The sequence below is a fragment of the Liolophura sinensis genome, chromosome 5, assembly GCF_032854445.1.
Source record: "Liolophura sinensis isolate JHLJ2023 chromosome 5, CUHK_Ljap_v2, whole genome shotgun sequence".
Lineage (NCBI taxonomy): Eukaryota > Metazoa > Mollusca > Polyplacophora > Chitonida > Chitonidae > Liolophura > Liolophura sinensis.
This window is the reverse complement of record NC_088299.1, coordinates 18,754,098-18,777,719: the sequence shown is the minus strand read 5'-3', so window position 1 is coordinate 18,777,719 and position 23,622 is coordinate 18,754,098. Positions and strand designations below refer to the sequence as shown.

The window sequence follows — 23,622 nt, the reverse complement described above, 5'->3', positions numbered from 1 at the left end:
ACATGCCATATCTGTACTTCACATGTAAGAAAGGTTGTCAATAGCCGGTCAAACATTGGTGATTTAACACTCACCCTCGCCCCACCCCCACCCCGACATTCCGCTTTTCCACCCATAAGACTGACCGCTATTGCATAAGCGACAAATTCTTGAGTATGGCGTTAAATAATAAGCAATCGATCGATCCACGCACATCTAGTGTAAAGTGACAGGAACAGTCAGCAATGTCTAATCCCGCAATCTGTTAACCCTACACGCAAACACCCGCCAGCGTTTCTCGCGGGATGTTTTTACAGATCGAATAGCGCTTACATACTTAGGTCTACTTAATTATACAAGCAGCACACAACATGAGCTCGTGTTTGATTATGAGAAGAAAACTCTTGGAAGCCTTGTGACACGATACATACCTGCTTTATCTATGTTTGTTTATCGATACTGAGAAGACAGTAACATATCGAGTAAGATTTTGACATTCCAGATTACCTATGTTTTGTTGTATATTTTAGAATGACCCAATTACCTCTCTCAAGATATAAATCTCCTCTTTGTACCTGCTATAGCGTACAAATCGGTACTAAAGTTCATAGGACGAGGTGTACCAATCTATACATAGTGTTATTGATATGAGCTTTCGAGAGCAGCTGCTCCCATCATCAGATATTATACACACAGAAGAGTTACCATGGGCAGACCTTCATATATATGCACAAGTGAATTCTGTTCAGAGCTGTGTACAATAAAATATAAGGAACATGGACAATATACAATAGATGTGTAATATAGAATACGACAATATACAATACGTGTGTAATACAGAATACGACAATATACAATACGTGTGTAATATTGAATACGACAATATACAATACGTGTGTAATATTGAATACGACAATATGTAATACGTGGGTAATACAGAATAGGTGTGTAGTACTGAATACGACACTATACAATACGTGTGTAATGCTGAATACGACAATATGCAATAGGTGTGCAATACAGAATACGACAATATATAATAGGTGTGTAATACTGAATACGACAATATGTAATAGTTATGTAATACAGAATACGACAATATGTAATAGGTGTATAATACAGAATACGACAATATGTAATAGGTGTGCATTACTGAATGCGACAATATGTAATAGGTGTGCAATACAGAATACGACAATATGTAATAGGTCCGTAATACAGAATACAACAATATGTAATAGGTGTGTAATACAGAATACGACAATGTGCAGTATTGTGTAATACAGAATACGACAATATGTAATAGATGTGTAATACAGAATACGACAATGTGCAGTAGGTGTGTAATACAGAATACGACAATGTGCAGTAGGTGTGTAATACAGAAAAGTATCAAACATAATGTTGAAGAGGAGCCAAACTAGTTTAGCTACAACTAAATTGTGGACATGAACAGTGGCTAGTTGAACAGTTTTAAGGGTACAGAGCTGCCTTGTACGTTAAGAGAGGGAGTGGGTTGGTTTATATGGAATGATTCTTTGTAAGCCAGGAGATAACATTTAGTAGAAAAGTCTAATATTTCATACGGCAAAACGTTGGCACTGTGGTTTTCATTGTAACAATGTTCAGCCACTGCGGACTGGTTACTGTTCTTGATTAGAATATGGTGTTCAGCATATCGCGTGCTTATGTGACGTTTTGTGAACAGAATTCACTTGTGCATATACATGAAGGTCAGCCTATGAGAACTCTTGTGTGTATAATATCTGATGATGAGAGCAGTTCCTCTCGAAATCTCACATCAGTAACACCATGTATAGATTGGTACAACTCATCCTGTCTTTATTGGTTTTAGTAAAGTTCCTAAAATTTACAGAATGAGCCGTATTGTTAGAGTCTTCTTAACGTATACAGATAGCATAGAAACGACTCAGATCCTTGGTGAAAGGCAATCTTTAAAATCACGTCTCTACTTACAGTGTACATAACTGTGGCCTTGTTTCTTGTCGAACAAAGATCCTTGTTGAAGAAAAAAGTTCAGTGTGAATGATAGGTTTATCAAAGTTGTATTCAGCGATTTTCTTTTTCTTCACTTCTCATGAACCTGTGTATTATTGTGTATGATTTTCGGCTTGACATCACAGAGCTATAGGCCCACGGGTGTGATCGCTACATGAACTACACATGTCAAGGACATTTCCTAAACAACAATCTAAAATCTTTGCGCGATCAAGGCGCGAGGCGTTCCATCCCCCATACGACATGTCTTCAGTATCGCCGGAAGGGATCCACGGATATTCAAGTGCGTATATTTTAACTAGTATCCAAATCGTGTACAATGCGCAAGTAGGGTCCACATCTTAACGTTCATCAAAATATGAAACCCAACTAGAAATTTGACTGGATTTTGTTTCACCGGTTGACGGACTGGGTTTGTGATGTGGATATATAGCTTACCGGTGTTATACAGAACTTACCAGATTACCTACTGTGTATATCTAGATTGATTTGTCAGCTCTTTGGTGGCCTAATGGTTAGACCGTCCGCCTCGGAATCGGGAGACACGTGATCAAACTTGAGAGGTTAGAGCAAGGAAACTTAATAATTTTTCAATCATATAACGACAAGGCCAGGAGTCATGAGCTGCGTGTATATATGCTGTGACTTCTTGTGTCTGGGCGAGATCATGCCGCCAGTGAGGTACCAGGCATGGCATCCTGATTGGTTTCTAATGTATAGTATACATAATCGATTCCAGGTGGTGGCATATGGGGCGAGGGAGGCAGATGTGCGTTGACGGGTATCGATCTGGTGAGGAACATCGATTTGATAGGAGAATGGAGCGATATGTACATTAATTAAGTACATTAGTTGTCAATATCATGTTCAACGAAATTAGTGTTGACATGAGTAAAGCTGTGCAGGGTGATCGCCCATTCTTCTCTGTGAACTACCCTATTTCAAGAACAGGCACTAACTAGGCAGCCAACGCAAAGTAAGGTCAGTTGTTCTTTAATTATTCTGCCGTTTTCATTTTTTTTTTCTGGTGTTTTAAAGACAACAAAGATATATCTGATCAGATGAAAATTCTTAACCATCGTCTTAAAGAACAATGGAATATATAAATTTAGTAATAATTCGGTAAATATTATATTCCAGTGAATCATATTCAGTCCGGTGCTAAGAGCTTTCATATTATTTTCCTCATCGGTATAAATAGGGACGGAGTGTCCAGAATCTCTCGGGCTCTGCTTCATCATTTCGCCACGTGCGATATACATGAACAGTTGCAATCAGTAGTGAGCGAAGTTTCCACATCACAGAACAGGGGGGGGGGGGAACCGGTAAAACAATATCAAATTCTCAAACATTAATAGGGTTTCATATTTTGATCAACGTTACCGTAACATGTAAAAGCGAATTGTACACGATTTGGATACTAATTAAATGAATTCCTTGAACATTCGTGGGTCCCTTTTGGCGCTACTGAAAACAGCTGACTTTTTGCCTTTCAGTGAATCCGTCCTAATTTCTTACTCCATATACTTTCTTAACTCCTGGGTGCTGAACGTTGTATTGAAACTTGGTGTTGCAATACATTGACCTGGAACGTTCATTGTGGTTGACAGTTATATCTGTTTTGACGCCTATAGATTTCCACTTGTCCTCCATCTTGCAAATTTTTTCCAGAACTATTCAGCTCGACCAAGGAGTATCTTTGTATGCTCAGTGTATGATGATTTGATTGACGTTATAGCATGCAATACATAAAGGAACGTATGAGGTCTTATGTGACGTATATGTGAAGCACTGGCCATTAATGAAAGGCACAATTTGTTATACACAATTTTGTTGTTGACAATATTGTTGAAGACAATTTTGTTGAAGACAATTTTGTTGAAGACAATTTTGTTGTAGACAGTTTGTTGTAGACAATATTGCTGAACCACTAAGACACATTACTATAACCTGCACATTTATTAAAAGAGAAGACAGCATTTTTGCTGATGTAATTGGTAACTCAATGAATCAGTCTTTTAACAGAAATTCTTACGTGGTCATGTTATGTACCAAGTTAAAGCAAACCGGAAACATGATGCCATGTATGACACATAGGCCTATGGCCAAAAAGGGTTTGGGTTGAGGTAAGCGGAAACAAGATGCCATGTATGACACACAGGCCTATGGGCTTAGGGTTAAATGGCCAACCAGAGTTTGGGTTGAGGTAAGCGGAAACAAGATGCCATGTATGACACACAGGCCTATGGGCTTAGGGTTAAATGGCCAACCAGAGTTTGGGTTGAGGTAAGCGGAAACAAGATGCCATGTATAACACACAGGCCTATGGGCCTAGGGTTAAATGGCCAACCAGAGTTTGGGTTGAGGTAAGCGGAAACAAGATGCCATGTATAACACACAGGCCTATGGGCCTAGGGTTAAATGGCCAACCAGGGTTTGGGTTGAGGTAAGCATGATGCCATACTATAAAGATAACTCGCGTCGAAGTGTGAAATAACTGCTATTTGCAACACCACAAAGACAAAAACTCATACTTTATAAATACATTATCGACGCATGTACGCATGTACACATCTACACGTGTACACATGTACACGTCTGGTGTTGTCTTTTCTTCTAATCTGGCAATTAAATACGTCTTTGGTGTATATCACTCGTGCAGATCTTGAAAGGTCATGCCATTCCAGTCGGTGAGACCAGCTCTTGAGATTGGCATTGTCAACAACAACTGAACAACTGAGTAAGTTAGCAAGTTTTATGTTGAAATCGAATTTTGTAACAGGTGCCAAAAGTAGCACTATACGGTTATTATGAACGGATCGGACTTTACAGCTGGATTGTTATCAATTGTACGCATGCATTCACGACACACTGAAGTAAATCAGGTAGACGTATCAGGCACACAAAAGTGGTACGAAATGTTAGGTGTCGAATGTTTAATGAAACATTGAAACGTCAAATTTCTTCAGATTGCCCGGCCACTACTGAAAATCACTTTTGATATATATGAAGATGAGATTTGCATTCTTGCGGATAGTATTGCATTTAAAGATGAATGCGTTTGGTGCGTGATAAAGTGTTAGTACTGAATATGTGTCATAATGCGTGATAAAGTGTCAGTACAGGATATGTATCATAATGCGAGATAAAGTGTTAGTTATGGATATGTTAGATAATACGTGATAAAGTGTTGGTACCGGATATGTATCGTAATGCAAGATAAAGTGTTAGTTCTGGATATGTTAGATAATGCGTGATAAAGTGTTAGTACTGGATATGTACCGTAATGCGTGATAAAGTATTACTACTGGATATGTTAGATAATGCGTGATAAAGTGTCGGTACCGGATATGTATTATAATGCGTGATAAAGTATTAGTACTGGATATGTATCAAATGCCACAGGCACAAAGAGAAATGATACATTCTAACATTTTTGATAGGTAATAATCACACTTCGAACAGCGCATTAAACATTTGTCATGGAGAGCAGAGGAGATATGTGAGAAACTCCAACAACTGTAATGAAAGTCAAGGAATTTGGAACTACACTGATGTTTAACGCATTCTGGAAAACACTGATATAGTGTATATACCTTGGATTTATCTAATTTTAACTTAATTCTGGGTTTATCCGTAGAGCTAACGTTATGCTTTTTGTAAAACCAGAGCTTCATGGTCACTGACCAGTAATCTGTTTTACTGTAGCACCCAATACACAGAGACGAAAACGACTCACACAGTTTTTTTCGAAAATTACTTAGCATCGAATGTTGAAAAGATACTGCCGTGAGATAATAAAGCAAAAAGTGGTGAAATAAATTTTGTTTATTAAGGTTATGTATATTAAAGTAAAAGGCCATGTCAAACGTTGCAGCTTCAGAAACAGGGTTTAAAATGGGTGACAGTATAGGTATACCCATAGCTGATGTTGCTCCCCGTCACAACATACTCTCTGCTCATTATCCAGCATGCCACTTGTTTGTAAATAATTATGATTTCGTCTGAGGTAATGGAGTATTGGTCTCGAGAACAAGCTATCATGGAATTCCACACTATGAATTAGAAAAAAATATTCCAACTGCATTTTCTTTGCAATAATGTGGAAGATGCAACATATGGAGGTGTAGAATTTGTGATGCTACTTGGCAGTGACAAAAGGAAATTTTGATAGTGAATACGAGTGATATTACAGACAGCTGGTGATAGGCGACAGGTTAAACCAAACAGATTATAATCAGTGAATCATCGGGTGATAAAACACCTTGTGATCTCTGACACGACTGCATGGATCTCGGAAAGAAATATGACTCAATCGAACTCAACCTAAAAACCAATATAACGATTAACGTAAACTATCTTGGGGAAGCTAGATATCGGTGTTTACTTTAAACAAGCTTCTTAGGCCAGAGTGGTATTCGCAGAAATGAAAACAAACATTACACTTCATGTTTGTACATTACGTAAGCCTACATCATATGATGCATATTCGTTCTTAACAGTTGCATGTTCAGTCATGTGTGGACGAGGAGTCATTTGGGATGCAGGACGAGCCCTTACCACCAAAACGCTGCCGCCTCTCAAATATCATGCCGAAAATACGAGACATAACATTTCACCTGGTCACATTATACTGGCACCGGGCCAACTATTTTGATCCCTGCCTCCCGACATCGAGACGGACGCTTTATCCATTAGGCCACCGACGCTGTCACATACCTAATACTACCTACAGCCATCAAGATTTGCTTGTTGGCGAAAAAACAAGAAGAACCCCGCCCAGGGGAAATCCACAGCCATCCGCAGATTACTGGTGGACCTTCTCACGTACGGCTGGAGAGGAAGCCAGCATGAGCAGGAATTGAAATCACAGTGACCGCATTGGTGGATCATTGCGCAACGCTGGCGTGCTAATCACCTCGGCCACGGATGCACACGATCGCACCCACTCCCCCCCCCCCCCTCCTTCCTCCCCCAGATACTGCACGCGCTAATTGTGTGTTACATACAGGTATGCTAGTGTGATGTCCTGTATGTTTGCTTGTTTCTCTTCACAACAGGCATGTCTCTCTCGGTCCGTTTTCCTAACCGGAAGTTATGGAGGGTTCTGCTAGCAGCTGTTGCCCTGGTGGCCCTACTCCATGTGCTCACTTCAGACCGCACACTGTTTTACACTTGCCATCTGATGAAAGACTCGGCACAGGTCAGTCAGATTAAACTTCCATTTCCAAGAGACAATCAAATCGAGTCCAACAGTAGTTTTACACAGACTGGTTTGTCAAAAACAAAAGAACTGGAGGAGGAATTAAATCATTCTAACCTAGCGGAATTTTGGGAGACAGCGGGGCATATGCTAGGCCCTAATGGACTCTACCCGGAGGACTTTAATGTGAGCATTGTTCTGAACAAGATGGCCACCAGCAAAATTGTGAGTGCCCAAGGAAGCCCCGGAGGAACGTCTTATAAATGGAAGGTTCGGTTAGAAGGAGGTCAGTACGCCATCTTCAAACCTCAGCTTGTGTAAGTACTGGAGTAAGTAATTATTTTCTTTGTTTGATTTAACGTGGCATACTGTAGAAAGCTGATATCGTGTTGCACCCGCGAACCTCGCTAAGTCAATGTTCATTGTTGAAAGGTAAGATGGCAAAAGACAAACAAACTGGCAGACAGACAGAGCGGCGAGTAGACAGACATACAGATATATAGACAGAGCAACCGACCCACCGACGGACAGACATACAGGCAAACCGACAGACAAAGCGATAGACAGACAGAGCCACGGACATACAGACGAATATACAGGCGGGCATGCATGTATACAGACCGATCCACAGACACATCGACAGACATACAGACAGAGCAACCAACAAACAGACCGACAGGCGGACAGGGCGACGGACAGACTGACATACAGGAGGGCATGCAAGAATACAGACCGACCGACAGACATACAGGCAAAGCGACAAACAAAACGACACACAGACAGAGCGGCAGACATACAGACGTGCATGCAAGAATACAGACCGATCGACAGACACATCGACAGACATACAGACAGAGCAACCGATAAACAGACACACAGACACACAGACGGACATATAGAGACATACAGATGGGTATGCAGGGATACAGACCGATCGACGGACACACCAACAAACAGACAGACATCCATACAGGGCGACGGACAGACAAATATACAGACGGGCATGCAGGGATACAGACCAACCGACGGACACACCGACAGACATACAAACAGAGAAACCAACAAACAGACAGAAAGGCATACAGGGCGACCGACAGACAGATATACAGACGGGCATGCCCTGACTTGACCGACAGACACACCGACAGAAATAGAGACAGAGCAACCGGCAAACAGACAGACAGGCATACAGGGCGACCGACAGACTGACATACAGAAGAGCATGCAGGGATACACACCGACCGACAGACATACAGACAGAGCAAACGATAAACAGACAGACAGGTATACAGGTCGAACGACAGATAGATATACAGACGGGCATGCAGGGATACATTGACCGACGGCACACCGATAGACTGACAAAGCGAATTCTAGTTGTGCTTGGCATGGGTGAAAAGTATTTATTTAAAGGAAAAGAAACTTTAAATATCAATCAAATACCATTGAAAGGAGTATGTATTTCCTCGCAGGTGCATTTCCTCGCAGGCAATCCTACTATGTACCTCACGTTGATAAATTATAAATAAAGTCAGCTTCAAAATCCGCTGTGGGTAACTCCATTTTGCCAAAGAAATAGTTCTGAAGTCTTCTGTGTTAGGAGGTAAATTGCCGTCGGAAACCCCCGAAGTGCAGTTCGTACATTTCGGTAGAGCTCTTCTTTCCATAAGGTAGCGAACAGTACAATTCGTTTTCCACTTGACGATCGGGAAACCGGAATGTTGGACGTAGGATCCGAGTGTACACGAACAAGCCGGCAGTTTTAACGACTCTCATTGGCTGAGGGGCAAAACACTCCCAGCATAAATTACAGGATGTTAAAGATGGAGGACCCGATGAACTACACGATTAATACCAGCTTTGCTGTTTTCAGTCTTTACGTGTATGGCGAGGAAAAATCGCAAAATTATGCAGCAGGCACCACCAGAAATAGGCTCTTTTCAGCCTATTGCGTCATGTTTATAAGTTTTCTTTTCCTTTAATTATTTTTTTTCACTGGTGTTTTACGCCGTACTCAAGAATATTTCACTTATACGACGGCGGCCAGCATTATGGTGGGTGGAAACCCGGCAGAGCCCGGGGGAAACCCACGACCACCCGCAGGTTGCAGGCAGAGCTTCCCACGTACGACCGGACAGGAAGCTAGCATGAGCTGGACTTGAACTCACAGCGACCGCATTGGTGAGAGACTTCTGGGTCATTACGCTGCGCTAGCGCACTAACCAACTGAGCCACAGACGCCCCTGGTGAAAAGTAGCCTCATAGGCTATTAACATATATCGGGTGGGCATTAAAAATTGTCCGTACTTTGACACTCAATATCTTCAAAACCCTCTTGCGCCAGCTTCTAAAAATTTACACATTCAAAATCCATTATGTCCTAAGTATATAGACCAAATTTCAATTTCATCCTTTAAGATTTCTTTCCATGGTACCAAAATCAAAATAGAGTCAAAAACGCATGTTCCAGACATTTCAGAATGATCTTCTACCTTGTTTTACTTAAAAAGCTCATCAGTTCCTTGTCCACCGCAGAGGAAACAATCTTGATTGAACAAAACTTCTGCCTATCTGGCAGAAGGGTTTCTCTGACACTCGAGACAGACACTTTTTGCTCTTGTACTGGATTGACGCGTATCACACAGGTGCTGAAATGTGGGTCATCGGAACGTGCGTTTTTGAGGCTATGTTTTCATTTTTACCCTGTGTACAGACTACTCAAGCTATGACCTTGAAAACTGGTCAGTAGATTAACAAACTCATGCAATTTGAATGTCTAAAGTTGGAAAGGTTTTGAACAAAGGATAATAGAGCAATGCAGCATCAAAATGCGGCCCATTTTTTATGTCCACCCGATATATAGCCCTCATGCTATAACGACCTTTTGCCTAAATATATTCAAGCCTTATTATGATTTTCCTGCAGAGAGCCAGAAAGAGAGAGAAAGACGTCGTGTAATACAGGACACGAGCAACCGCGTGTGGAAATAGCCGCCTTCCACTTAATGAGGTAAGAACTCGGGGAAATTTGGGTGTATGACCACTTGATGCACAAGAAGCCCTCGTAGTTCACCAGTCATATCAACAGATATGCCACGATCACTGTGTATTGTTACTCATCCCTTGTCTAGGTTATAACTAACATACAGCTACATATTACTCACCATTTTGGGTCACTTTTTCCGGTCGTACGTGGTAAGGTTTGACAGCAAGCTGCGGATGGTCGTGGGTTTCCATGCATAATAACACTGGTCGCCGTCACGTAGGTGAAATATTCTTGAGTAGGGCATAAAGCAGATAAATGATACTACAATCACAATAACACTGACGGAAACTGAATCAAAAGTTAATTCACCTGACTAATAAATGCAAGGAAATATTGTGATTTACGGCTAAGCTAGCGCTTTTAAGTTTGACCACTGACTTTTCATAATATAAGCAAGTATTTTAGCGCTAATCTGAAAATATATACAGAAGGTGACATGGGATCACAATGTCTGCATCTTCGGCTATTTATGTCCGTTTTATTGCACACAAATATTGCACATTTTCTGAAGTTTTTACTAAGTTCAAGGACTCGAGAGCGTGCTCTATAAAGTCTTTTTCAAAATATGTAAATAATAGTAACCGTGGTATGTCTTTTTCTACTGTCTCAAACACAATATCGTACATGTGTATCTAACTTATCTTTTAGGAGATACACCTGACAGGTGCGACCCCCAACCCCCACCCCCTCTGGTCCTCATTTTTTATCTTATCTAATATTGGTATATTTACAGTATATGCGCTGATGTGTTTAAATTTTACATTTAGTAAAGTTATAGACCTCCAATTTTTCGGGGTATATGCCTCGGTTTATTTGCTTCTGGTAAACAAGCAGGTAAACAGTCCTCGGCGCGGGCCTTTTGCCGGGGTTTATCTGCCGCCGCCGTGTTTTATTTTCTTGGAAAATAGCATTCGTGCAGGTTCTATTAAGATCATCGGTCAAGGTCACGCATGTTGTAACATTCCTGAAACCAGATTTTCGAGTAAGAGGTTATTTAATATCATTAAGCCTGGTATATGAATATATATATGATCTCAACATTAAGGTTGCTAATTGAAATACTTTTAACGACATTGCCATCAAGGTCGAGGTTATGTAAAAGTTGAAACTTTTGGAGGTAAAGTGCTTTGTAGAATTTTCTGCTCAATTCTGTTCACTCATCGTATATATGTATGTACAGTGGGTTTCTTTATTTCATGTATGTGACCATATAGGCTTGTGGAGTGTGCTTCATGCTTATCATACTGAACCCGTGAGAGGAGAAACGTTTGGCTGTTATTGTACCATTGGCCTGAGCTACTGTTCCTAAAAAACGTAGTCCTAAACCTTACTGCTGTAAGAAATGAGCATTATTTATTTATTTATTTGATTGGTGTTTCACGCCGTACTAAACCGGGCAGAGCCCGGGGGAAACCAACTGAGCCACAGAGGCCCCTAAATGAGCATTATTAAATGTCTTCTGTATTATATACATGCATATTTTCGACCTATTCTCTGGCTACACTAAAATTTAACTTGTTTCGTGCAGCAAGTGAAGGTCTTGCAACCGTCTGTCTGTAATGATTTTATTCAACTAAGAAGTCATAAGGCTGATATTCTGTTTTTCAGAATATGTTCATTACATGCACGTCTGCACAGATTAAATTTCCACGCTCGAGGACTGTGTGACTATTTCCAAGTGGAAGAATCTTTGGACTACTTTTTACTTAGGTGCTATACATCCAGACAGCTTCGTTTTACGCAACAACAGTGACAATAGCGTTAAGCACTTTGCACTGCACGGCTTGCTTACTCAAAAGAAGAACAGAACCAGAATTCAAAATTTGTTGTGTCCTCCGGAAGATTTTAATTTCCAAGGATATTCTGTTGCATCTGTTTAACTGAGTTATAGTTGAGATTAAAGCAGACTAAACCTTATTACACATTGGTATAACCTTTTGCAACATTTTGACATAAACTGTACAGCGGTCTGGCACTTTTTTCTCCACGAAGTATATATTATCAAACCATATTTTTTAACGGTTTTGCATTAGTGTTTCTTTGCAAACTCGAATGGAAAGTCGAGGAATATAGGCTGATGGTAATGGACACTTAATTGACACCTACAGTAATTGATGCCTGCCGTAACTGACACCTTCAGTAACTGACAACCAGCAGTAACTGACACCTGCCATAACTGACACCTGTGAGATACAAGAATTTCGGCAAAGGTGTGCCAGCGCTCAGCTGGGGTACCAGGAGGACGACTAAATACGCATGCATACGTCTGGTGGGTTTTCACCGTTATCTTAGCCAACTCAGTCACGGAATATCAGCAACTTTCAATTCTACTGAAAGAGAGTGATTCCGAAAAGGAATGTGCGAAATACTTTAGAATTATAACATTGACAATTTGCTACAAAATAATCTGCTGGGTGGAATTACAGTTCACTAACTTCTGAAGGCAAAAGATGCATGTTCCGGTGGCATAGATCCCTGTTATAGGATTAGATATCTATATATACATTGCTCAAGAAAGCGATTATTTAGCCTTGGGGTATCGCATTCTTCCTTTCTCTTTGCTATAATTTCTTTTCTTTCTTTGTTCTATCGTTGTTTTCTCTTTTTATACCGACATTATTGCCAGGAAGACGTGGAGGTTCCGCCGTCCCTCCTGTTAACAGGAAGATATAAATCTGTACTGTGTTGCAATGTTTGTTGAATGCCATGGCTTCTTTATTCTCGTCCGTCTTTTTCATCAGGTTGTTCGGGTTCAGGACGGTGCCGTTTGTCGCAGGAAGGAAGGTGAACATAACCAGCGAAATCTTACCGCATGCAGCTCGATCTGTGAAAAAGTTCATTAAGACTTACCCAGGTAAGACCCAGAATCTTTTCACAAGTATGAGTTCGAAACCTGAACGGATAAAAAAGATAATACAAAATTATCACTCAGCTGTAATTTTTTTTCCTTTGATTTCTAGGTTTCTACACCAGATTTGGGTAGCATATATTTTTCCATGTGATTGGTGTTTTTCGACGTACTCAAAAAATGTTTCACTTATAGCAAGGCGGTCAGGTTAATTTATGGGCGGGATAAACCACCGACCTTTGGCATATACCCATACATTCCCGATCGTGGCTGATCTAGTGCTGGTTTCAGACCAGAAACATTCTTGAAACTTCAGGGAGCGTTGACGTAGTCCAGCAACACGTATAACTACGTACTCTCCCTTGTGTGTGTTACAGATGGGACTGCATGCATTCGTCACAAATGTTTCTACTGTAAGGTAGAAAGGTCGACATGTTTCCAAGACGGTGTCGTCGATGGCGCTCTCATGTTCTGGTTGCATCAGCCTATAAGCTACAGACTCGGTGTGAATAGCTCCTACCATCCATTTCATCAGTTAACCTTTAACAAAAGGCAAGTAGTTCTACTCTGCACTTAACCTTTAATGAAGGGCAAGTAGTCCTGCTCTGCAGTTAACCTTTAACAAAAGTCCAGTAGTCCTGTTCTGCAGTTAACCTTTAACGAAAGGCAAGTAGTTCTGCTCTGCAATAAACCTCATAATTATTCTACTCCTGGAACGTTGTTTGGTGCTGTGTATACGTGTGATAGCAATGTCAGACTTGACGCTTAGATTCACAGTAAATTTCTAGAAATACCTAACTCGAGAAATACCTATCATAGCATAGCTTTAATAGTTTTTATATTGGGACAGCGTGCTATTAAGTTAATACGTGTAGTTTTTTCATTAGCTTTGGTCTTGCTTAAAAGTTATCTCCCCTTTCTTCACATTTGTTTTCCTTTATGTAACGTATTTACAGTGCATGTGGCGCTATCTTCTATTGCGCGCGCTCGTTGTAGGTGCTGCCATGATAATATTTTCATGTACGCTATCCCAATGGTCTTTTGGGTTCCTTTTCTGTTAGGAGATGAACCGAGAACTGTGCTTATGCATGCTACATGATATGATTAATTTGCGAAACCCCACCCTCCTCTCCCTTTGAGAGCGTTACGTACGGCACTCTGTTATTTTCTTGCACCCTGTGTGGCCTTTTTGTCGCCTCCACCCTTGGTGATTATAATTGTTTTAACTCCATATTCTTTACAAATACTGAATTCATGTAAGATTTTAGTTTGGGTCTTAATATCTTAATCTCAATAATTAGCGATTGTTACTAAATCACCTCGTAACACAATCCAGTCTATTGTGTGATCTATCAGTTGCTAGTCACCCGCAGGCCTCGGATCAGTTCTGTTCCTAGCATAAATAGCTATACATACATCTTCTGTTTAGATATGGATGCAAAACCACAAAAAGTCGTGCTTGAGAAACTTGGTACTCTTATACATTGTGGTGTTTTGTCACATTTCAGCATATACAATTTCGGTGTGAATGACCCTCCTCACTGTGATTGGGTTCGGAGCATGCGCATTTACGACAAGCCTCGGTACTTCTTGGATCTCGTCGACATGACCATTATGGGTCACGTGCTAGGCAATCAGGATGAAAAACACGTGTACATACGGGATGAACAAGACAACCCTATAATGACCGTTCACATCGACCATGGCTTAGGGTACGTATGTACACTCATTATATTATTTACTTTATTTTATATGTAATATAGAAGGGAGCAGGCCGTGACTCGGTGATTTCAATCGCTAGAACATACGAAGTATGGGCTCAATCCCAGAGTGGGACTATGAATTTTGAAATTTCTCTATTCGCACTGTTTCTAAGGGGTCTTAGATAATGGGTGGTCAACTTCACTCTTAGTATTCTGTGTGGTCCATTAAATTTGTCTCTCATTTGCATGGCGTACGCTTCAATGCATCACACATGGAAAAGTCGGAAATTTGTCAGTGGCTGGTGTTTTACTCCGGCCACTCCGGTTTCTTCTTCCTATAAAACTGACAGCAGTAGCATAAGTTAAAAGCAGAATTAATAATAAAATTATACAGATATAGACACACAAATATGTCCTGTGGGTCGAAGGTAAGATATAGACACACAAATATGTCCTGTCGGTGGAAGGTAAGATATAAACACACAAATATGTCCTGTCGGTGGAAGGTAAGATATAGACACACAAATATGTCCTGTCGGTGGAAGGTAAGATATAGACACACAAATATGTCCTGTCGGTCGAAGGTAAGATATAGATACACAAATATGTCCTGTCGGTGGAAGGTAAGATATAAACACACAAATATGTCCTGTCGGTGGAAGGTAAGATATAGACACACAAATATGTCCTGTCGGTGGAAGGTAAGATATAGACACACAAATATGTCCTGTCGGTGGAAGGTAAGATATAAACACACAAATATGTCCTGTCGGTGGAAGGTAAGATATAGACACACAAATATGTCCTGTCGGTGGAAGGTAAGATATAGACACACAAATATGTCCTGTCGGTGGAAGGTAAGATATAGACACACAAATATGTCCTGTCGGTGGAAGGTAAGATATAAACACACAAATATGTCCTGTCGGTGGAAGGTAAGATATAGACACACAAATATGTTCTGTCGGTCGAAGGTAAGATATAGACACACAAATATGTCCTGTCGGTGGAAGGTAAGATATAAACACACAAATATGTCCTGTCGGTGGAAGGTAAGATATAGACACACAAATATGTCCTGTCGGTGGAAGGTAAGATGTAAACACACAAATATGTCCTGCCAGTGGAAGGTAAGAAGCCTCGAACTTCATGTAAGGCCAAGCCATTAATTGATATTGTCACCGGTATAAAACACAACAGTCGGAGCATCGACGAGAGTGCGAAAGTTGGTAAACGTTTCCGGTGCAAACCAGCCTCTTACAAATTTACCTGTCATGATTTTATTCTAACTGCTCATGTAATTGCTAAATTAGTACCAACTTATATAAACCCCCTTACAACAGAGCTTCTACAGAACTAGGTAAAAAATGCAGTGATTTTAATTACAATGTATTAGACGTCATCAATCTAAAACTTGTTGTCGTGTCATCACATCACAACATCTAGGGCTAAATTCTTCGTATGCCCTAGAGATTCAAATACATGCAACCATCAAAACCACGATAACGATCCGCTCGATCCACGTTTCACTAATATAATGGCGGTACCGTTCTTATGGGTGGAGAAAAAGACCTGAAGCAAACTTCGCCTCCGCATATCAGGGTTGCTATTAATGAAGCTTAGCTGATGGAAGTACACGTACAGCTCTAGGGACACGTACTGCTGCCGGCTTTAGACCACTAGACCATCGGACTTTTATCCATGGATGATTCAGTCGGATATACGACTGGTCGAGTTCACCGAGCAAGCTCTGCACGAATGCTTGATATTGATATGTAAGCACAGAATATCACAGAACCCGCCACTAGGTTCACGCGCCATATATCGACCGTAACAAGCATTAAAACAAACAGAAACAGGAGAGACAATGTTGAAATACTGTTTTTAGTGAGTGAGTGAGTTCGTGTTTGGGGTCGCATTCAGCAATTTTTCAGTCATATGTCGGCTATACTGTTTATAGGGTCACTTACCTTACGGATATCGTGGCTAAGGGAGATAATCAATACAAGTGAACAATCAGAGTAGCAGTATAGCCTGGTGAATGATTTGTCATTTCACTCAAGACGTTCTTCATACGACGTTTAAACAGTTTTAAACAAACATACACATGTAGATATAAAAGTACCCTAGCATTACCCACGCCTCTTCATACAGCATTTTCGTCCCGAGGGTGATCTAATCATAAGCACGACAGTAGGCCTAATCGTATTTGTAACATGCAATGTCTTCAGTCCAAAGTTACTCGTATTCTTCCCACTCTTCCGAAGAAAAACGCCCTCAAAAAAAAAAAAAAAAAAAAAAAAAAAAAAAAAAAAAAAAAACCCACAAAAAGATCTCGGGCCCCGCCATAATAAGCAAATCGAATGACGTTTTGCTTCGCGCTTTTGTTGAAACACTCATGTATGTGACACTGTCATTGGATGATTATCTCGGGCCCCGGCATAACTAAGTCGGGACCGGAGATAATCAGCCAATGGCTGCATTATAAGCTATAGATAACCGTAATATGCTTTTATACTTTATGTGTCACTCACTTAGGGCAAATCCATTGTTAAAATAGAGCATATGTCGTATTTGTTTAATCTGTAGCCCTAACCCAAAGTAGTCAGCGATCGCCTCATTCAACGTATCTAACTCATTCATGCTTGCTTACGAAAAGGTTTAGCGCATACAGCCGCTCAGTCGTTGGCCAACCGTACAGTTTATGTAACCAACGTATTCAACACTTCTGTGAAAAAGATTGTAATTAATCATAGCAGACATGTATACACAGGTGTATTAAACACGCCAATATGTTCTTCGGAATTTTGTCCATTGAATTCCAGGGTTAGCTGTCTCATGGGGCCACTAAACCAATCTACACCCTGGAAGCGTTATTTGCTATGTTGAAAGATTCTCAGTATGGCCTAAATGCTGCATGGCGTGTGATTACATAAGCAAATTTTAAAGATAAGCATACATAAAAGAACTCAGTGTAAACTATTATTCTGTCTTTCAGGATGTGTTTATCGACGAGGGAAGTTAACGCCAATAAAAATCTAGCAGCTCTTACTCAGTGCTGTAGGTAAGTATATGCACTCGTATTGGAATGCTCTTAGTTCAACCATGGAGGCATATATACCCCCACTGTTCACCCCAGTATACATACCAGGCGCATATGATCTTAACGGGATATGGCAAAACGCACATCTGTTGTCACAATACTACATGAAGCTACTGAACCTATATTGATATTTCACCATTAGCACTTCCTGTTGCCCTTACGCGGATTTAGTGGGCAATATTCCGTATTCAAAATTCTGCATAATCCTAGATCATCTCGTTCTTCATAATCCTATGCAGATATTCTATGTAGTTTTCTCATCAAAACATGAATTCCAACTGTCACGTGCGTAAAACAAAACAAAATCTTCCATGAGATACTGGTACGAATCTTCCAAAGACCGGTTTTGGACTCACATATCGTGCGTCTCAGCTATTTAAACATAAGAGACTCCAAACTCTGGATCACGTCTCGCTTCCCCTTTATTGTTCTGGGCTAATATGTGTATGTTTTCCTTTCGCAGAGTCCGAGAGTCAACCATTGGCGCCCTAAACCGACGTCTACCAACGTTACGAGAGGATTTCGAGCGTTCGAGCTCAAGAGATCGTCTCTATCCATTACTGACTGACCATCAACTGGACGCAGTGGTTAGGCGGGCAGACGAGGTGTTTGAGGCCCTCAAAAAGTGTGAGGAAGTTGTGGATTCCTCTGTGCTGTTTGACAAGACTAACTGAGAGCTCGTACTCTTGCACGCGGACAGACGCGCTGATGCAGTCAATGTGGCACACCAAGGAACCAAACATTAACATTTGGATAGATTCGCTCTTATCGTGCTGTCAAGTCGGAATGTATAGTGGACGCCCATCGGAATTCTTGAAAATAGGAAAGTAAATATGTTTGCCAACGAAAGTTTGAGTGTGAAAGCAATTTAAACTTAATAACAATAATCATAATAGTAATAAAACATTCAGCCATCTGTCCTGGGAGGATGCCGTACATTCAAAAAGAAAATCCTTAAAATGTAAAGAAAATCTGTTGTATTGTGATGCTAAAACGCATTCTGTCATTGCGTCAGATTATTCTGTTCAATATGGCATTCAAACACACATTTCACAGAAGTGTTTCAGCCGAGAACATTGACGTGTTTTTTTTTTAAAATGGCACACAAAATAACCACCCAGAATATCCATGGAATTCCTGGAGAACCATTTGCTGACATTTCGATCCTTACTATTCACCTATCAACCATAATCGACGCGCAGCATGATGTCTAACATGCCAAGCTTCCGAAACTGTAGGCATCAGGCCAGAATGCCATTTGTGTTTGGCTTGAGCGATTCGCCATGTTTGATGTATGCGATCGCTTTGACTTCCTTGCTCTGGTGACTTTTCTTGTTTTGGGGCTCAGTGATTTAGAAATACTCACAACGGATTATATGTTGTGAACTTGTTTAGTTGTTGTGATATGTTGTAACAGTAAGCTGTAACATACAGTTAATGCTGTGATACTGAGAATGTGTCAAAATGCCAAGTGCCTTCTGTCACTGCATATGTTTCATGGGGTTGGTTGAGCCAGCCCAATCATGCTGTCATATATTCATACAAGTACTAATACGAACCATTTCTGGATCGAAAATAAAATCTACCTATGCACATGTATTCAGTGTTTCTTGACATATCGCAACACGTGTAACGAGTCATTTCCAGTACAATTAATTTCTGATGATAAACAACAATCAAATAAAAAATGAACAAATTTTAGATGAGTAGAAAGTTCTCGACACTCCTGAAAGTTTGTAGCCCAGGTTTAGAGAGGGGCCCAGTCAAGGGTTCAGATGGGGGCCTAATTGTGGGTTCAAGTGTAAGTTCAGACGGGGGTGCAGTTGGTGGATTCAGGTGTGGGTACAGATGTGGGCATAGATGGAGGTCCAGATGACGATCTAGTGTGAATTCAGATGGAGGTTCAGGTGGGGTTTCAGATGGGGGTCCAGGAAGGGCTTCTGATGGAGGTGCAGGTGGCGATTCATGTGGGGGTGCAGTTGGGGTTTCAGATGGAGCTGCAAGTGGGGTTCATACGGGGTCCAGGTGGGGTTTCAGATGGAGGTCCATTTTAGGCTTTATATGGTGGCCCAGGCATTTTAAAATGTAAAATTTCACTCTTTTTAACAACACAGATTATTTCTGGATGCTCAAATGTGTACAACCACAACATTGAATCCGCTAAGAATGTTTATCAGTGTGTTGCATATAAATCGGTTTGTGAAATGGGCTATTGATCCTAATATAGGTGTTGAGCGCAGAGCAATCTTTTATCCATGTTTATATCTAATACATCCATATATATCCAACCTAAGTCAGACTACATGCACGTGTAAAACAATTGAACTCGTTTCACGATACGATGCTGGACTCAAAATTCCATTCGTTATTTTGTTAAGTAATAAGGTCAAAATATCGCCTAAAGTTATTGTGAAACAAAAGACCCTATCACGGTAAGGCGGAAAATCGGCCCCAGAGGGATACGATAATAAAGTGTAAATTTCAAACCCCAAGCAAGCACAGTTGTCAAGCACAAAACTAGGTCGAAGCGCCAATAAAGGTTATACCTTCCCCCCCCCCTCCCCCGAAAAAAACATGATTACTTGGTAATAACCCGCCAAAAATGCAATCTGAATCCAAATTGCCAGTTATGGTTCAAACGAGGTGTTGTGTTTTTAATCCACTGTTTGAAGATCGACGTTAATCAGAAAAATATTTTTACTGAAACTATATCATACATGAATTTCTGTATGTTGTCAAAGTTTTGTTTTGGTTAACGTTTGTCTTAACATAAATTTTATAATGTGATCGGTTTTGCAAATTTAAAATCCGTATTTCTGCAGTTGTTAAGGTTAAGGCATCCTTCATGATAAAGAGAATAAAAGAGAACTGACGAGGTCACTTTGGAAAACAGGTAGCACTGAGAAATGAGTTCGATTCTTAGTGGTTCCCCATTTTTTTTAAAACATAGTGATAAGGTATGGTAATACGTAGCATGTGTCAGCTATACGGAAATCAAAAGTGAATCCTGCACATGTGGTCGTCTATCATCAACTTATCATGCTGTATGTATACGTAGTGGGATTCTGAGGCTGTATGTAACGTTTGTTATATATTTAGTTATTTGATTGGCGAATTTTTCGATTTTATGACGTGTAAATCGCGAACATGCACGGATAGAGGTTATTTTCAGTGCGTGTTTGGTGATTTACAACTCCTACGCTTACCATGCAACGGGAAAAGAGGAGTGAAACGGAATTGTGAAAAGAAGTAGCTATAAAAGTATCAGGAGCTGTCAATCACAGCTATAGTCAATTTCATTTCCTGAGGTGCACAGTTTCTTGCACTCGGGCCGATTTCCCGCCTAACCATACCAGGTCCTGTCAGCTAAAATAACAGAATGCAAAATACCGAGTTTAATGATTGAAATTTTGACTAAAGCCTAAGGTCGCTTCGTGATTCAGGGGCTTGGAGTATTAGTCCGGATATACCTACTTATGTAGTGGATATACAGAAAACGTCAAACTGGTTACCATGGCAACCGCGGAATTAAACCAGTGGGAGATACGAAACATCATCACCTCTGTATCGAAGACCCTGCTACATGCAGATAGAAAATGGGACATAGTTCAAAAAATTGTCATAGTAAACACAATATAGATAAGTGCGACATGCGACTATCCTGTATCAAGATGTATTCGCCAAAAATCATAATTCCACTTATACAACCTGGTGTTAAATATCTCCCTTCTATGGGATCAAAAGTACCAAGATTTATGTCAGTAAATCATAAAGATACCATTTTATCAAATTCTTTTAAAGACATTAAAAGCAACACACCCATTATTCGTGCGTACATATAATTTCCAAAGGCTCTTTCCTTTAAGCTGTAAAAAATAAAATTAAAATAAAAACACACAAAATTATTTCATGAATGGTTTCTAACATAAAAGCTGGTACACGTTGTACAAAAAATACTGGGCCTCTATGACAATAAAACATCAAAACAACGAACATGTGCACATCAAGATAATGAGAGGCTTAAATTGACATAATAAAAACGCACCAGATAATTCACACTGGCAATCGGTCATACTATTTTCCCCTATGAGCTTTCAGAACAAAAGAAAACTCCACTACATTGCTTAAGAAAATGTATACTTTAAAATTTGTTTATACCTTGGCTTTACTGTTAAAACCAAAAACACTGAAGAACTAAAAAATAACTTTTTAGCTGGAAAAAAGAATTAAAAGGAGGTAAGTCTGTCTTTGCTGGCTTGGGTCACACATTTAGGGCTTTAACGTTTTGTTAAACAAATTTAAGATGTGAAAAACAAAAATCAAGAGAAAAATGTTACATTACCTAAAGATACAGAAATAGCAAGCGACAAATCATCCACTCCTGGCTGTTGTGGTACTTTCGGTGCTTACCTTCTCTTGAGTCTTTTTTAGGCAGATCCGCCCACGAATGTAAGGACTGACAATCTAAGGACCTCTTCCAGTATCTCCTTTGCTACAGTTTTCAGGCCTGAACAAAATATACTGCCAATGTTATTCACACACACCTATATATATATATATATATATATATATATATATATATATATATATATATATATATATATATATATATATATTTGTTTCATTACACTGTTTTCATCCTGATGATTTTCTTTCGAAACTTTGAAATGACTATAATTCCGCATTTGCTGTAATAAAAGCTGATTATAATGCTACAGGTAATCTCCCTGGAGAAAGAACGTAAAAGACTTGATGAGAGTTTTCATGGTACCTTAGCAACACACCACGTGCTGTTAAAACTATCACAAATGTGAAAATGGGATTGAAGCGTTGAATAATCGGACCTTATTGGAACTTTCAGACAGTTTGACAAACGGGAGTCAAACTTTTTGATTATAGTTAAAATAACGAAAGTACCTCCTCTTCATTTAGAAAATTTAACCCTTTCTTGTGTGTGCTTTTCATCCCATTTATTCATCATAACCCCTTAAATATTTACATATATAACGTGGTACATTATTTGAAAACGTATTTAAAAAAACTGCCATAGTTCAATTTGTTGTACTTTTTGTTGGAAAGACAAATGAACAAAAATATATATGCCTATTTTGCAAACTGTCAACACACATTTGATATCAAATCACACTGAAAGAATGGTAAAATTTTGCTTTGCGATATTCCGTCTACAAAAACCCTCCCGGCACAAACTGTATTGTACCCTGCAGACATGGTCATAAGTAACGTGAAGAGTTACTCCTCTTGCCGTAACTCTTCAACATGTTACGCACAGCGTTCTCGTCAACATGGCTGGCCCATTGGAAGGAATCCTTGGGCAACTGTTGGTTCCTGACAATGATGCTATTCAACAGGTATGATTCTTGATCTTTCCTTATATGAAGCAAGTTATGATAAGCTCACATATGGGCGCGAGACGAAATCTGATCTTTGTCTGTGACAATTTGTAGGATGTTTTATGGACACGTGGTGTAGACATGCGTGATCACGGTGATGTCATTCATTCATTCATCTGTTGTTTCCCGCCTTACGAAGTTTCTTTAAAATCACTCGATGTTTATGTTTTGGTGAAAGAAGTACTGTTGTATTTTTACTGAGCTACAGCGTTCGCCCTAGTTCAATTAAATTAAACGTTGAGGTTTATTTTCAACAATTTCTGATATTTAACTGCCTCAGCGTGCAATCATTGAACTGTAAAATCCAGTCG

At 40.0% G+C, this 23,622-nt stretch overlaps 2 protein-coding genes across 2 annotated transcripts in view; both read left to right on the top strand.

Moving 5' to 3' along the window:
• The first annotated feature begins 7,060 nt into the window (after nt 1-7,060).
• LOC135465532 (glycosaminoglycan xylosylkinase-like) lies at nt 7,061-19,488 on the top strand. The gene is made up of 7 exons (XM_064742770.1): nt 7,061-7,518; nt 10,127-10,210; nt 12,988-13,100; nt 13,472-13,646; nt 14,603-14,806; nt 17,796-17,861; nt 18,364-19,488. Exons 1-7 carry the CDS (start codon nt 7,061-7,063, stop codon nt 18,572-18,574), a joined length of 1,311 nt encoding a protein of 436 aa, XP_064598840.1. The 3' UTR covers nt 18,575-19,488.
• Nucleotides 19,489-23,197: 3,709 nt separating this feature from the next.
• Nucleotides 23,198-23,622, top strand: part of LOC135465698 (importin-4-like) — a 47,345-nt gene continuing 46,920 nt past the window's right edge. Inside the window, exon 1 of the mRNA XM_064743010.1 lies at nt 23,198-23,269. Coding sequence (XP_064599080.1) covers nt 23,204-23,269 — 66 coding nt within the window. The 5' untranslated portion in view covers nt 23,198-23,203. The remainder of the gene's footprint in view (nt 23,270-23,622) is intronic.